Consider the following 18,288-nt stretch of genomic DNA (forward strand, 5'->3'; position numbering starts at 1 on the left):
CATTCAGGCGTGCATGCACAGAGAAAAGACATACAGACCAGTAGGAAAGGGGTTTTCTTTTATACTCTAAGAAGGCAAGGCGACATGGTACATACATATTTCAGCTGATTTTTTTTAAACTAGTGTTTGTGTTTGCAAGTCAATAAATGTTTAAAATCTGAAACCCAAAAACATTTCCTCATTGTGACACTACATTTGAGTTCAAGAGACCAAGTAGGAAGCTGTGTGTCTAAATCAGGGAGTTTCTTGCTTAAACTATAGTGAAGCCAGAATTTGTTTAAGAAAGCTTTCCTACTGAATAATGCACAAATGATCGTCTATTTAGCATTCACACAGCAGTCGTATCATATGTCTTTATTATATTTCACACAATATGCCATCACTCCCTGGGCTTATTAGATGGGATATGAAAATGCACCTGCTGGCATCCTGAGTAATGATTTTAATTTGTGTAAATGAAGCCTGTGTTTTGCATGTTACATGTCCACAATACTCTAAGTTTCTCATTGTATCAATCCAAGTAAGGTTTTGAAGTAAATTGGGACTAAGGATTTTATCGAAGGAGATGTTGAGGTAGACTCTTTGTCATGCTGTACTTTTCAAAACAATCTGGTCTTGTTTTATGATGTAATTCTCAATAAATAGCTCAGTCTGAAACAACTAAACATTTATCCCTTTGCACAAAATTCCATCAAATGAAATTGAAAATATGCTAAGTTTTGAGACTTTGTCAAATAACCATGTGCTACAATAAACAGAAGAGGAAAGTCTGAAAGCTGTGTGGAGGAAACATTGATCCACTTATATAACAATCATTAGTTTCTGCTGTAAAATATTCATGTGAGATGTTTTATTCTTACTGCTGGACAGATACAAAAAATAAATGTTTCAAAGGCACTTATAAACTTTCCATGACTCCTACTTATATTATGTTCACACATTCTATATACTCCATATACTATCAGGCCATAACATCCACCTTTCACCTCAATCACACAGAAAAAAAATACATACAGTACTATTCACAACAAAAGACAAGCACACGCACACACAAACGTATGGACAATAAACTGACACACCTGCATTATTTCACGATTGAGAGAGTACTGTATGTGTGTGTTTAAGTGACTGAAAGCTTCATTCAGTGGCAATGATGCTAAAGCCATCACAGTTGTCATCAGTATAGCCAGGCAGGCCTTGACCTCATAGGAAATTATAGACTTGCTGGAATAGTATGTGCTCTCAACTGCTCCATTCAATAAGCACTATATCACACACGCACATGCACACACATACACATGCACGTGCACACATTCACACTTTACCTCACTTCATTCATTTCTTTTTCCCCTCTCAATGATAGCAGATGGACATGTAATGCTTAGGATTGATCATGAAACAAATTCCCATTCAACAATGACTCAGAGACTCTGCTTTCTTTTCACAAACTGAAAATTCAGTTCTTTTAGTTGAGGTCACAATATGCACTGACTGAACGCCTGCTCGAGCAGAAGAGGGGCATCAAGCGAGAGCTGCTGTTTCTGCTCCGAGTCATACTTGAGCAATGTACAGCTAGCACCGGTTTCAGAATACATCATGTGTTGTGAGAAGATGATCTTATTGGATTGTTTTTGACAGTGCGTTTCTACATATCTGGTGCATACTACAGCTTTTGTTGTTGCTTGTTGGATCTCTTTGTATCTTTCACATTTAATAAGGGCTACATCAAACATTTCAGCATCATTGATCCTATTAATTTTGAATACATGCACTGTAGGTAAACTAAAACAAGTTGAGTTCCGCCTGTTACAAACCACATTTCTCTTCTTGTTTGCCAGCAGCACTCAATTAAAAAGAAAGGAACTAATTTGTTTTGCATGTGATACAAAAATTCATTACATTCATTATCTTATTTTACAGTTTTCCGCTCTCTTAGCCTGGAGAGGTTATAAAATAGAGCTTGACTGATAAATCTGCCAGGCCGACATCAGCTGATATTAGCTTGTGGGAGATGTAGAGTACAGTATCAAGGTAGGCCTATATATCAATATTGTGGCCGATATAAATAATGCAACAAATTATAGCATATGGGAATTGAATATGTAGAAATTCTAATAAATGTCTATATATATTTTACAATGGATTTTTAACTTACATCTATCAGCCACATCATTAAAATTGGTAACAGGTTTCAATGTTGTGACTGATCAGTGAAAGTATTCTTACACCCTTCACTGCCTTTCCCTCCCTCATTCCTTCAAGGTCAGACAGAAAAATTACCTTTTGTTAGTAATAATTGGGACCCTCCAGCCTTTGACCTGGCTCAGCTCAGTATCCGACACATCTATCTGCAGAGGGAGTTTGGGAACCCAGACGGTGAGCTGCAGCTGAGCAGACAGGTGCAGGTAGGTGAAGTTGACTGCCAAGGATTGGCGGCCACGCATTTCTTTTCCATTCACAAGGACCTGGTCACAGTTTGGGGACACCTGAAGGGTGGAAAGAAAAAGAGCAGAAGGAGGACACGGGTTGAGTTTAGGACAGCATGCATGCAAAGTCTGACATTTTTAACTTGACCTTAAACAGACCTGAATCAGTGATTTCCAGAGAAACAGATGCAGCCCATTTTGTGCATTGCTTAAACACAGCCTGGAGCCAGTTTTCATCAGAACATTTGTGCTCTTGCAGCAAATAAGATATTTTGTCACTGATTGCTTACACTTTTATTCATCTTGTAAAGTACTTTGGAACACTGTTTTGTAAAGTGCCCTATAAAGAAAGGTTAATAATATGCTTCTGCAGTTTCTCCTTGCCACATCGGTGGCATTTTGGATCTGTGAATACTCCGGGAGCTCCTGTTCCTGAAGCAACGTTTTAAATGTGCATCATGCAGCACTGTGGAGCCAGTGCTTCACATCCATTTAAAGTACAATAATTACTATGAACACAAGACCACCCACAAGAATGCTGGCAACCTTTGCACTGCATCTAAGCTGTATCCCAGTGGGTCTAAGTGGACCTCTGTGTTATGAGGGGCCAGGGAGCAAGTAGAAATAACATTGTGAGAGGAATTAGTAAATAAAATTATAGTACTACTGTTGCCAACACTGACTTTCAAAACCATGCTCTCACGTTTGGCATTTTCTACAGTCTTCTTGGGATGTGTTTCTTTTCTTCATGTATAGCTATAAACTGAGCTGTACAGTTACACCTTTTGTGCAGGTGCTTAACTGACTTGCCGTGTAAGACGAAGACAAGGAGAAACCCTTAAAAACATAAGATTTCAAGGAACCCTTAGACCATCCTTAAAATGCCATTGGCCAAGATGTTTACCAACAGGTCTAAGGCAGTGACAGCTCAGCTAACTTCTGAACCCTGCTGTGGTAGTAACTCAGTATATTTAGAAGAACTGATGTCATTATAATTCAAAGTATTTCTATTATACAGCAAATTTGTGTAGTAAAACATTTTCCTCTTCTTTCTGGATCATAGTTGTTAGCTTTGGCATCTACTGTAAGGGCCTGATTAACTAAGATCCCAGATAAGGGGCGCTAAATTGTGTGCTCCTGGTAAAACTTTGCGTGTTTGGTTAGTGTCAGCACGCGCAAACTGCAGAGCTGAGGTCTCAGTCCTGGTCCCAGAGCTGAGCATCCAGAGGTAAAGGAGAGGAGAGATGTGCGGCGTGCGTAACAGCTCTTAAAGGACTTTTTACACACCTGAAAAACTGCTACTGTTCATTGGAGTGACCCAGAGTTGAGGAAATGCAGAGATATAACAACTTCTGCCCTGGCAGGTATTAATTCAATAACCGCAGCCATTTGTGCATAAAGCTCTACCATTTAAGACTTGCCTTTCAAACGTGCTACATAAAGACGCAAAAACAGCCAATGCAATCTCTTTCAGGTTTGGTAAATCACACTGCGTGCGCTAAATAAATCTACTTGCATCTACTCCTCCCAAAATTTTGCGCGTCCTGGCAGAAACGCCCATATTTGCATATTCATTCAGGCAAACACGCTAAATGGATTTTGCCCATTTGGGAGACGCAATCCTCGGTGCGCCCAGTTAGTAGAGCAGCTTCAACATGTGTTTGCGCGTGCAATCAAGTTTTTACACGTTTTTACACACGCAAACCTTTAGTAAATCAGGCCCTAAGTGCTTAAAAAGTGCCATTAGATTGGAGACTGCTACTGATGTTGAATCCTTTTTTTTTCTTATTTTCTACATATTTTCTTTTGTATTATCATTGAATATAAATGTCATCTTTAGTAGGCAGCATTTTACTGTCATATCGAATACTATACTATACCAGTCATAGGGATATTTTACTGAAGAACAAATATATAATATTCTATTATTGATACATTTTGCTGATAATACAGCTGAGCTTTTTTTTCTTTTAAGTATATTTTTTGGGCCTTTTCGCCTTAAATGGAAAGCAGGGTTGAGAGAGAGACAGGAAATGGGGAGGCAGAGAGAGGGGGAATGACATGCAGGAAAGGGCCGCTCAATGCGAGATTCAAACCGGGGCCGCCTGCAGTGAGGACTGTGGCCTCAACACATGGGGCACATTTTTTTTTACTGGTAAAGGCTCTAAATCTTATCATGTCTAATTATGTCACTCCAGTCATAAGCTTCACTCTGTTCCTTCTATAGGTGAGTTAACACTTTGAATGTTTAAACACTGCGTAAACAGTGGTTTCTCAGTGTTCATATGGTTCCTGCTGAGACACAATTTATCAAACGCACAAACACTTTCATAATTAATTTTCTAATTACACGCTGACAAATGTCTGAACATCATGACTTATGCTAAATGCTCCATTAAAAAAAAAAAAAACAATCAACCAGGCTGAACTTACTTTAATCTCTTTGGAGACACCAATACATGTTTGCCTTTTACTCTATTTATGGAAATGCAGATATCTTGTTCTCTAACAGTAATAAAATGTATGTAGACATTGGATTATTATGGTTGTATTTCAGGAAGTTGACAGCACTCTTACAGACAGTGTGACAGGCAGAACAATGGAAAGGTCTGGATTTCAGTCAGATTCATTTTCACCCTGCTCACTCTTCTGACTGTGTGACTGATTGAGTTGACGTCTTTTGGACAAATCATCCCACATGTTCCGACAACAATGGAATCAGATGAGGAAGGAAACTAATCATAGCCCAGTGTGGGCATAATGTATAAGTGGTGACAATATATTTATGTATGTGCACTTTATATAATATTACATCAGGATTCATGTATTATACTACACCTGCTGAGCAACAACACTATATATAGATGTGATTATTTCTTCTTACTGTATCATCATAGCCATTCACCTGTTCCTGGCATCTATAAATCTCCTTCTTGTCTTTCTTTATCTTCTACACCCTCTCTCTGTTTTATTCCCTTCTTATTGCCTCTTCCATCTCTCTACGCTGTGGCCTACCCTGCACACTTCATTCTTTCACCTAACCCTTCCCGATTTCACTCTTAAAGGGACAACGAGGAGTTTTGGAAAGCAAAGTGTTCCTCCGCACGGACGGTGAAATTCTTGGACCGGCGCAAGACGGACATCTTGCCAAGAATGTTTTCATTCATCAAGAATGAAAGTCAGAGGTTCTAAGACGATCAGATACCGCCGTAATTCCGACCATAAACAGCGATTTGGCGGCGTTATTCCCATGACCCGCCGGGCAGCGTCCGCAAAACCGAAAGTAAGGAAATGCTGGTCGGCTCGCCCAGCATTTCCACCATTAATTAAAATAACAAAATAACGATAGAGACAAAACAATATATTTATCGAAAATGGAGCCTTTTACAAGTGTGGGTAGCGTAGATTCATCCACATTAATGTGAGACTTTTTTTTATAACGAAATACAAACTCCTCGTTGTCCCTTTAACATGCACTCCTTTTCTCTTTATCTTGTCTCCTATAGACTCTCACTGCCCGTCTCTTTCACCTCTACCTTCTTCTGCACAACTGGACATTTTCACTCACTTTAGCTCTCCTGTCCTCTCACTGTCTCACTTTATATTCATCCTGCTGTTCTGTTATTATTATATATAGTGTGTCTAGGGCAGAGTTCCCCTGTGTGGATGCCCCTTTTTTAGTAACAGCCTCCTTCATATTCTTCCAGTCGTACACTTGAATTTTTCTTGGAAAATTTTAGGCATTACTTGTTCACTTTTCAAAGCTTTCATTTTCCCCATGACAAATCTGAGCAGGTGCTTCTTGTGTCTCAAACCCCTTTATTGAAAATTACTGAAAGTGCTTTGCCTTTTTTTGCTTTTTCTTTTTGAACCTCAGTGATTTGGGGGTACTAATACAGTATTGTAGAAAACTAAAATATGTCTGTCAGCATATTTCAGTAATTTGTTCAAAAGATTTGCACACTTTTCAAAATGTGCGATACTCAGCTCTGCAATTCTCAGCCTTTAGCCTCTTTTGTCTGATTGTTTTAGCTCCCTATAGCCTGCTCAGTTTCTGTAAGGTACATCCCAGAGATATTGGATCAGAAATATGAGTTCAATGAGGTACTCTGTCTAAAGGGGGTTCAGATACAGACAGAAATGACTTTTTACTTTGGGTTCTTTGCACAAATGTGTCTGCTGGGCCATTTTAAGTGCAGGTAGGCTATTAGCTGCAAAAGCTAGCAGCCATAGTCTACATCAGGGTGGCTACATCATCGCCCTTCTTTTTCCTTGTGGCTTGTAAGAATTAGATTTCTGCTCTGTCTGACCACAAACTGCAAATGTAAATGTTTATTAACATATTAAAACTTCTTTTTTTTGCCAGCTGTTCTACATATCTGTGATGTTAACAGTATAAGAGAATTAAAAACTGACCAATAATCTGGTTAGCCACTAGCTAACATTTTCATGATAAAATATTTGCCTCAGTTTCTGGCTAGTCATTCTTGGGCATGGGTTAGGACAAAATGTCCTGTTTTCCTACAAACACACACAACACCGAGGACCTACACACACATTGTGTGGCATGACATTTTTCCGACTTCTCTGAAACCCTTTGATCTCAGAGGGGGCTAACATTTTGTACATCAGAGCTAAATCATTTCCTCTGTCTCCTTTTACCTTTTAATTTCCCTCAGTTTTACTTTCTTCTTTTTGCCTCCACTCCCCAACATAAAAGGAAAGGTGCCCGGCCCCCTCTCCTCTCTGCTTCCTCTTTTTAATTTCCTCTCTTTCTCCCTCGCCTTTAACTTTCTTTACATCTCCTTCAACATCCAGCACTTTCCCCTCTTGACCCGCTCTTTTTCTTTTGTCTCCACCCCGCCCTCGCTCCCTCATTGCACAGTCTCCCTCTTCATCTTCCTCTCTCTCTAAAACCTGATTTACCGCTTGTTAACATCAAAGGGATGTTAGACTGTTGGTGCCTCAAACTATTTCTCCAAATCATTTTTATATTCCAGGTGTAAATCAGTGTGAAAACTGCACTTGGTTAGTGTGGCAGGGTTCAGTTTCCAATGAAGGTATAAGACAGCAGAAGTTAGAGGAAACGCTGGTTCTGCTTGAACTACCACTGCAGCTATTGTCCAGTTCTGCCGTTTTTACCACAGGTTTGATGAATTACTTCTGCTCTATGGCTGAGTGCCCCCAAGGAACAGTTTAGAAAAATCAAGTTTTATTTAATTTTGGAAAGTTTGAGGAAATTGTCTTGTAACTTTTTGGGTCACAAACTGTTTTGAGTTTGCAAAATAGGCCTACTGATTCAAGTCTATTACACTCACAAATGAATACAGGGTGGTAACATGATAAATGACACATGATTTTACTTCAAATACAACAGTAAAGAGTGTATTGACATACAGTATACACACCACAAGAGTTTATTGCTTTTATGTATTTCTGTGTGTTTTTAAAAATGATAAATAATATGAGTATGTAGTGCATCAAATGACTGTGCAAGGTGTAGGCTTCATTTTAACTCTCTACCTGCAGCTCCCATCAGCTGTACAGAACATTTTACCACCTTTCAGCTCATTGTTTTGGTTCTATGTCCCACAATGTTAGTGTTTTGGTTCAGTATCACCACTGATTTGTGTGTGTGGCTGCAGCGGGCTTTACTGAGAAAGCTCTGAAAATCCACCACATGCTACTTTGCCAGCAGCAAATGGCTGAGAGCTAATACTAATGACTTTATAGATGGTGATGATTCTGAGGATTTAAGATTTCCCCCCAAGGTCCAGGTGCATTTTATCCAGGTGCAGACCAAAATCAGTGATAGAACGACTTGGATGTGTTTGCTAGCCAGTTAGCCACTAAAACTTTAAAAGTGATAACTGTGTTGTGATCGAGGTTCAAAAATATGTTATTATAGGTTTAAAACAATAGCATATAGGGAACTGTGGAATTACATGAGAGGATTCACCTGTTTACAGCTGAGTTGGCTGTGTAAGTGCTTTGCTAAAAGGTAAACGGGAAAGTTTTATGTTGCATTTTATAGTGAGAGAGGGGGCTGTTTAGGAACATCTCCTGCATGTTGATTTTCTTGCAGCTTTTTGTTTAGTTTCTTTGTCTTTCTCATTTTATCCCCCAGTGTTTGTTCCAGTTAAATTGTTTTTCACTTTTCATAGTTTCTCTTTCGTGTTTTTCTGCGTGCCAAAATAGACTCACAAGAGATGCCAGAGACATGATGTGATGGAGACACACACACAGAAAGAATTACTGCTTGAATACTTCAGAACACACACACAACAAACATACACACAGCTGGGACATGGTGGGGTAACTGCCAATGCAGAGGAGAGTGGAAAATAAGAGCGCTTCCTGAACATCACTCTGTTCTTTTTATTTATACACATACAAACTGTTTTTTTTCTGAATTATTATGATTATTTTCCTGTTTATGAATGTGTCATCTGTTATATTTATGAATCAGTCCAGATGTACAGTAACAATTCACAGTATAGCAGATAAATAAATGTCTATGATTAAAGTATAGAGATGATTTAACTGGAGTACAAAAGTTTTATAGTTTGGTTTCGACTTTAGAGAAGAGGAATTGTTGTTATTGACCAAGCGGCACTTTAAAGTCAGAAAATTTGAGAACTGGTACGTGCATACAGTATAGCAAAACACTAAAGAAGGGAGTGTTAACCACCAAAGAAGCTGCCAAAATACCCATTCTCCTGAACCCTGCTTCAGTTTATACTGTACTTATTGATGCCATCTCAGCTAAATGCTATCCACCCCTTTCTCCACCCCCTCTCACTACCCACTCAGGAAAAAGTCCTTTCCACTTGTCCTCTTTTTTTCTTCTATTGCCACTGCACAGCACAGTGTACTGTAAGTGAATCATTCCCCTTTCTCCTACGCCAAACACAGATACAGTAATGTACACAGCAATGCTCTGATCACTGGCAACATCTTTGATCAATATTTTGATGGTTCAAAGTGGTAGTTGTTTTAGATTATGTGTCACTGCGCTGAGAGGCTGAGAACATCTGTGCCTTTTCTTTTATGAAGGTTTACCTTGATAAATCACAATCAGAATGAACTCCCTTCATCTAAAAAATCTTATTTTCTTGTGATCATTATTTAATGATTTTATTGTCACAACATTAAAGAGTTGTGAGTGTCTAAACTATGGATTTTGGGTTGTGTGGCCAACAAATTAATAGTGATAGCGTGTAAACAGAGTAGTTAAAGGTTATATACATACAACAGTCTGTTAAGTTCAGTGAACTGCAGTCAACATGTCCACAGGCAGACGTCAATGAGTGTCACAAGAATCAACCAAAACAGTGATGTACAAGACTGACTAACATCATGATGATAGAGGAGAAAATTAAAGTTACTCTGTTATTACAGTTCATACTATATTTGACATTTCAGTAATGGTGCTAAAACAAACTTTGGAGTTCTGGATGTTCAAATCTGCTCACATATTTGGCAGCAAAAAAGACAACTGAAAATGTCTTTACATTCTTCGCTCTGTTCAGGAAATATACTCATTTGCTTTCAAGACAACCGAGATTATCAGATTATTACGCTACGGAGGCTAGTGGGATTTCTTGGTTTCCCTCATCAAACTCATCAAATACACAATCAACAACTCCAAAATGCTCTGGTGGACAAGTTGGGACCTGGACATTCACCAAGCTATGAGATAATAACGGAACGATACGAGACGGAGTTCATTAAAGGTAACGAACCTACTGCTATGAGGGATTATGGTAATGGGCCAATTTCCCAAATTGTTGAACTATCCCTTTAAAAGCATGTATTGATATCGCTGTGTAGACTTAACATAACCAGCCGAGACTCCAGTTGTCACTATGTGATCAACTCCATAGTTTATAAGGAGACAAGAGGGAGGTGATTTTCTCATCTATCTCCCAGAATGAAAGTGAATAAGCCTAGTTCCCATTATCTCAAACTATTCCCTTAAAGCAAACACATTAATAAGTGCTGATCCTCTTTCTACCTGTGTAGTTATTTGGGCAAAGAAAAATACAAATAGAAAAACCACAAACACATTGATTTAAGTCTAATAACTTTTCTGAAGAAATGAAATGGCTTCATACATCAACTTTGTGCTCTGTTTCTGTCACAGAGGATATTAGATTAAACATTAATGGTTTCCAGAGGAAAACAGAGCAGAATAAAATAAAAACTTTAGCAATAGGCATTAGTTTGTCCCTGTGGAGTCTAAAGCAGTCACATTCACTTTGGAGAGAGCAGGACACACACATTTCACAAGGGTTTCAACTCCAAAAAGCTTCATTAAATTTTGGTTAAAACAAGGATCTCTTCAAATAATAAATACGATTTTATCCTTTTAAATTTCTGTCTGCCATCGCACACATGCAGACACAACAGCAAGGAAGCACACGCAGAGACTTGACCACAGTCACAGAGACAAACACACAAGGATGGCAGGACTTGACACAAACACACGCACAGACTTAGAACAAGTGTATTGGTGTTTTTGCAAGTAAACAGCTGAGTGTGAGGTTTGAGGACACTGAGGAATGGATTTAATCTCTCTGTTTCTAAAAAAGAGACAGAGAGAGAGAGAGGGAGAGCAAGACAAACAGGGCAGAAACAAGAGGGAAAGCAAAACAGGAGAAAAAAACTGAAGGAGAGCAAAGAGAAACCAGTGAGTAAAAAGCAGCAAAGTAGAGAGGAAGTAAAAGTGTGGATCTCAGCAGTTAGGACTTGTTGAGAACACAGAGGCCACAGAAAACGTCTTCGCCATCATCAAATACCACGAACAGCACCACAACAAACCAACCTCCAAACCTCCAAAGACGATTGCTGAAAACTTTCCTTACCTCTCAGCAACAATTCAAACACGGGCAGATGGAGAGCAGCAGAATCATGAAATTCACCTTTTCATGACTTTAAACACATGGACACACATGCTAAAGCTGTGCGAGGGAAAAAACATTGTTTAATAGTTTACTCTCCTGTTTTTTACACTACTGTTTGTGCACTAACGGTGTGTATTTGTTTTCAGATGTCAAAAGCTGTAGTAACACGAGAAAATGTGATTTTTTTTTTAATTGCAAAAGCAAGGAAAAACCAATTCTCCCAGTTTTTCGGCATGTTTGATATAACTAGGATCTTGTACGATCTTTGACCCACAGATCTCAGGCCTGTTTCTGCAAAAGCTACTTGTGTTATTTGAGCCTATTGATGCTCATGTCTCAATATGATGCACGTGTAGCTCCTGTAACAATCCTACTTCTCACTGTGCGTTTGTCAAACCACCTGCTGCTGTTTTGGCATCATCCCCCAAAGGAACCATTTGCCTGTTCGCTGAATGTCAGGCCTTAAAAGAAATGGTCTTGTTGGCTGAGAGGGAACCTGCGGCTCCTGTTACATTACACTTATTTGTTCTTACCATTGTTGCCACCAGGTGTTTGTCATTACTATAAAAGATATGATTATTTCTTTGAAAAAAACAACAACACATGAAATCCATCTCTGTTTTGAACTGTAAGGAACAGTCCTCTGGTGACAGACTACTGCTACCAGTGCTGTACAATACAGTATATGCTTGCCTTATCCAAAGAGGTCTGAAAATAGCAATACTTCACACGCCTCTGCTAAGGCTGAGCTTTTCCAAATATTGTGTTTTCAATGCAAAGTGGTGAATTAGATTCTATAATGAGTGTGGATTTCCTTACACTGCCTAAGTTCTGCCTCACTTACAAGACAATAAAATCATCATTACTGGCTTTAACCACCTCCACAGTTCACACACTCTGTCTCTGACTGTATCTTGTTTTCAATAGACATGGTAAAAAGTGTGCTGAAAGTTGAATTTCCTTTCTGGTGAAAAGAAATAGACATAGAGTAATGCACCCCATGAACTGTCAATCAGAGTTGACAACATGATAAACACTGTCTTCAGTTATTACGTGATGTATGCACCCAATGCATGCACGATATTTATGCATCATCCAAGACTGTTGTCTAGGCCAGGGCTGCCTGAGTCAAAAAAGGATGAAATTATCAGTTGCACAAGGCAGGAAGCAACGTGAAGAAGTAGGAAGAGTAGCCGACATCATGGATGTTTAGTAACAATCAAAAATCTTACCTAAGGCACCGTTTTAGGTGAGATTAGGTGCCTTTGAATCCTACCCTTCATCCAAATAAATAGCAGATACTTGGCAGCTGGCAATGCTGTATACTTAAGAGGCTTACCTACAGTCGTTGCCCCCACTGGCTTAGATAGGATGTTTCATCTGAAGTTAACTGCCCACACCATGAACGCTCTACTAGCTTTACAGTTAGCCGCTAATTAGCAATCCATGTGGTGTCAGAAACTTTTTCATGCATGAATCAATTTCTGTTTCATTGAAGTCGAACCACTACAATGAGAAGGCTCACCAGTGTGTCCCAGTGGCCCAGATACAACCTCCCCTGGCAGCGTAAACCACCAACTGAACCGAGTATAACACAACATAAGCCTGCACTTCTGTGTGCAACAAGCTGACAAACCAATCGATTTTCATACGATTAATCATGTTTTCTGGGCCTGAGGTCAAATCTGTGTTTTGACAGACAAGACAATGAAACGGTTACTGGAGGGATTATAGGTCTGGATCATGTGATTAGAGTCAATGTTTTGAATAAGTCGGTACAATGCGGTGCACCTGTGCTGCATCTTATTAAGCCTGAACAATAACTGTGTGCTGCAGGTTGAATTTCTTCATATTGTGTTTGAGCCGTCTCATAATCTCCTTGTGTTTTTCCTGGTTTGTGGCACAGCATAAACTAATACTCAGACTACAGAATGAGCTTTTAGCTTATTACGCTGCTTTTTGTTCCCTCCTCTACAGCCTACTCGGGAGTCCCAAAACTCAACCACCCACTCAACTCCATTTAACGGCGATCTCCCCAGGCTGGTTCATTTATTTAAATCCATATTCATCTCCCTTCAAGCTAAGTGATCCGTCTGAATTTACAGTTACTTCTCTCTCTGTCTTCTGTCTATCTCTTACTGTCTCAGATTTTCTCTATTAGTCTCTCTCAGATGTATATTTTCTCAGAGCAACACCACCCATCCATCTTCCCCTGACTCTCAGATTTCATCTTGCAATCTTTTTCTCTGTGTGTTTCACATTCTCCCTCCTTCCCTCTCTGCCCATTTCACTTGTTCTTTGCCCCCAGGCGATCCAATCCATCTGACTTTAAGAATCATATCATCCAATCAGGACCCACTCAGTAGACAGGGGCGGACCCTGAGGGACAGACTAACCAACTCTCTGATGGGATTAGACCTCCCACCTGTCCGTCATTTTAGAAAAGCCCACACTGGGCCAGTTGCCTCAGCACACAGTTTCATATGGCTGTCATCTAGGTATGGGGCTTTGTTTTCTGCAGATGTGCAAACACATACACACACGCACAAGCATACATACGCACTACACCCCACCCATTAGCAGCCATAAGCCCCATATATTACTCTGATTTGGCTCGCATAATAGACAGCTGATGATGGAGAGAGCGGTTTGAACGTACACACCACACACACAGTCAGCAGCATATCACTGGGCCTGTCATTTTGAATTTGGAAAAGGGGGGAGTAAACGTTCACTAATGGCCATTTGCACTCTGCTGTTCCCAACAATAAAAATGTCTAATCAAGAAAGAGGGAGAGAGAGAGAGAGGGAGAGAGAGAGTGAGAGAGAGAGAGAAAATAGTTAAAAAAAAATAGTAAAGAAATATCGACAAAAATAAACAATGGACTGAAAAGAATGTGAAATGTTTTGTGAAGTTAAATAACGAAACAGCCAGAGGGTGACACAGCAAAAGCATGAAAGATACAGGAAGAGAGAAAAAGATAAAGGGATATACAAAGAGAAAGAGAAGAAAAGAGAGAAGAGAATATGAAAGATGTAAGATGGGCTAATGTATGATGAATGATGACTTTCCATCTTATTGGGAGTTTTCTTGAACTAGAAATGCTGCATGAGACCGGCACAGTGTGGAAGAGCCTTAAAGTAATGCTCCATTGAAATTCAATGTTCACTATGAATTTACCCATTGAAAACAGGTTTGTTGAAACAATAATGATCATGTAAATGTCCAGTCTGGAAACCTACAGCAGGTTTACGGTTTTGACTCGGGAGAAATGTGTCAAGTAGAAATGACAAATGACAAAACTTGTTTTTATCTGTGTTCTTAAGAGAATCACAAAGAAGCATTTTCTGATCTGTCACCTCTTAGAGCAGAATTCAATCAATTGTCTGCACCTCCTAAAACTGTTAAATGAAGCTTTAGTGTTGTCCCTCACTTGCAAGTTGCCTTGAAGACCAGTATCTGCCAAATGTGCAAATCCAAACAACAACTCAATCTGTTTCACAACACCTATTAGATTTAGGCACAAAAACAACTTGGTTAAGTTTTGGGAAAGGTCATGGTTCGGGTTGCTGAGAAACACGAGTCACTATTTGTTTTGTTTTTTTGTTGTAGACTAAAGGACCTTTTTTTTGTCATGGTTGCAGTTGGTTGGTTGGTTGGTTGGTTGGTTGACCTGAAAGACTAATTCATTCTCAACCTCCTCATAGGTTTTCAATTTGACTTTCACTTCGACGTTTCCATGTTGATGCCGTTCTTCGGATGACAGTCTCACAATGACATAAAATCATAATGTGACTGTGACTGGCACAATGAATGATACAGTTTGAGTGCGCAGTGTTTTCAAAATGACTTTATCCATCATTACGTAACAGTCCAACTCACCAAGGTTGTTGCTGCTTCCTTTGGAGCCTCTCTCGTAACATAAATTGTTGAGTGTAATTCTTTCAGCATTAATAAAGAGTACAGAACAATGTGCTGCACTATAACAATCATTACAGTTAGTGAACTAATGTTATATAAGCTTAAAGCTACAGCCACACACTGTATGTCTGTGGCATTTGAAAATGTTGTTCACTAGACACTTGGGAGGAAAAAAACAAAATAAAGGCGAGTATGAGATAATGTTACACTTACAGTGTATAGTTAAACCACTATAATAAAAAGGAAAATGACTCGGGTTTATTTGTCTTGCTGGTATTTAACCAGTGGTATAACAAACAGATTTATGCTCTGCTGCTCATCCCTGCAGCCTGTTTTCATTACTACGGCTCTGCTCTTGATCGTGCTCTGCTGGGGCTGGGGCCGTGCCGGCATTTTGGGAATATAAATCCCCTGTCCCTGTAACTATCTCTGCCAGTCGGTAGCAATGTTACACAGCAGCAATCAGATGATTTTTTGTTTTTGCAATATTAGTTAAATCACTAGAAATAAACTAACTGATACATGGTATCAAGTTAAATTTCACAGCCTGGTCAGATGATGATGTATTACAATAAACTATTACCTAACAATTTTTGTGCAAGTCCTCCAACTCTCTTACTTTCTGTCCTCTTTACCTCGTCTCTGCGAACAAAACAATAAGTTTTAAATCTCCTTTTTCTTCAAAGACACTCTGTCTTTGACTCTCTGAGGTCTGCAGGGCTTTAAGAAATGGCAGGAGGGTTTTCTCCATGTGGGTTTATATTTGTGGCTGTGTGAATGTGTGTGTGCGCATTGGGGTAGTGTTTTCTTTTTTTTCTAGAAAGTTCCCAGGCTCTGTGTGAATTAGTATGCTTATTAGCATAGGGATATAAGTCAACACTGGCCCCAATATGTCTATTTGTATGGCCCTATTGTGGCCTAGGTGTGTGTGTGTGTGTGTGTGTGTGTGTGTGTGTGTGTGTGTGTGTGTGTGTGTGTGTGTGTGTGTGTGTGTGTGTGTGTGTGTGTGTGTGTGTGTGTGTGTGAAGGGGGTGCTTTCTTAACTGTCTGTATTTGCACTTCCACAATATCTTTTTCTGCATGAAGAAGTTATCCTTGCAGAACAAACTTGGCCCTTTTTCCTTAAAAAGTAGAAGGGAATCTGGAAAGTAAGGCGTTGCTGACGGCTGTACTGTACTAAGAATAAAGAGCGAAGCAATGTACACATGAAAACAGCTGCACCTATTGTCTATGTACAGTGGGATGGCTGGGATTTAAGATAATAAACCACCACAGATGATGAAGGTCAGTCATCGTAATATAACAACAGAAGTGAAACATGTCAGTTGATTTCCATTAATAAAAAGATGAAACTTGCCTTAAATCATTTCACTATGTCTTTACATGAGAGGAATAAGTAATGGAATTACTTCTCTGCCAAAAGAACAAAACAAAAACACAGATGCTTGAAATGCAACCTGATTAAGTGAGCTAGTTCATCCCGGGGCAGCGCGGTCTTAATGGACTGGTGGACTCTTCATCTTGTTATTTGTTCGACATGGCGCTAATCATACTGGTGATTATCCTGCGTGTACTCTGTCCATATTTGCCCTTTCAATTTTACACTACATGGTATGATAACACTCAGTCAGTGGGGTTAAGTGGATGTAAACATCAGTGGTGTAATGCTGGAGAGGCCGAGTGCCCAGACCTCCTGTGGAAGTGGTTCAGCAGCTCTGCCTGTGTGATGTTAAAAGCCCTGGAGCTGAGGCTGACTGCGTGCATTAACAAAACCACGGTGCAGTGGAGGAGGCAAGCGAAACTGCAGCTGATTTAGGTCCTCTGTGCTTTTACTTCGCAACTTTGAAATAGGCTTAGCGTTGAGAGAAGACATGGTAAACACGACAAAGGAGGGCAGCCGGAGAGCCAGGCGATTTAGAAAACTAGGAGCAGCGTCAAACTGTTGAGGCATTTGATCAGGATGCCTCCTGGACTGCCTCCTCCCTGTGGAGCTATTCTGGGTACGTCCGACAGGGAGGAGACCCCGGGGCAGACCCACAACACGCTGCAGAGATTATACATCTCAACCAGCATGAGGCGGCCGCAAGATCCCCCAGGAGGAGCTGCTAGAGGACACGACTGTGGAGAAAAGGACATGTGAGCTGCTCTTCTATCGCTGCGATCTCAAACTGAGCTGGATAAATAGGCCAGGGATGTTACAATGGACAGATGTTGACTGATGTTTGGTTGTTGAAAAATCACAAAAGTAACATCTTGATATGAAATTCATACTTCATGTGAGGTTTGATCATTTAAGCATATAAACAACCGATCTTCTTCTCAAATTCAGATTCAGAAACTTTATTGTCATTTCACACAAATGTATGTACAAATACATCAGCTGAAACGAAATATCGTTTCTCACCAGCTACTCGCAGTGCTTTCTCTAACAGTGCGCTCTTTTTCTAGTCACAACAACAAGCCACCTGACTTTATTTTTGCTCTTTCACAGTTTTTCATCATCTCATTCTCTCTCTCTCTCTCTCTCTCTCTCTCCCTCTCTCTCTCTCTCTCTCCCCCTCTCACTCACACACACACCAACACTCACTCACCTGTCAGGTTTTGTTACACTTTGTCTCTTTTGTCACTTTACGTGTGTGGACATGTGTAAATGATGCATGTAAGAGCGCAAACAAATGTGATGACATGTTGGTTGTTTAAAGACGGTTGCAGGTGTTTTGTTTTGCAGGTGACAGACAAGCACATACATACACACACAGACACACACGGTACAAAGTACATAAAGAACTACATATCAGTAACTTGGTGGAAGTTAACATTTATAAAGTGTGCGTAAATAAGATAACAGATCCTTTTGAAAGTATAGGAAATAGATTTCCATGTATTGTCATCCCTATAGTATTTATTCCCTTGGAAAACATATAGTGATGCTCCAGGAAATGTGTCAAGAAGTGTCACCAGTGCTTCCCACAGTCGTTAACAGCATTACAGCTCTAGAAGCATTTTTACCCAGTTTTACCCACCAACACTGACA

At 39.8% G+C, this 18,288-nt stretch overlaps 1 protein-coding gene across 1 annotated transcript in view; it reads right to left on the reverse strand.

The window, feature by feature from the left end:
* LOC310991557 (transmembrane protein 132C) overlaps positions 1 to 18,288 on the reverse strand; it is a gene marked incomplete at both ends in the record, with an annotated part of 260,708 nt that overhangs the window by 10,588 nt on the left and 231,832 nt on the right. Inside the window, one exon of the mRNA XM_083979307.1 lies at positions 2,281 to 2,486. Coding sequence (XP_083835433.1) covers positions 2,281 to 2,486 — 206 coding nt within the window. The remainder of the gene's footprint in view (positions 1 to 2,280; positions 2,487 to 18,288) is intronic.

This window comes from Trachurus trachurus (genome assembly GCF_905171665.1).
Source record: "Trachurus trachurus genome assembly, chromosome: 9".
Classification (NCBI taxonomy): domain Eukaryota; kingdom Metazoa; phylum Chordata; class Actinopteri; order Carangiformes; family Carangidae; genus Trachurus; species Trachurus trachurus.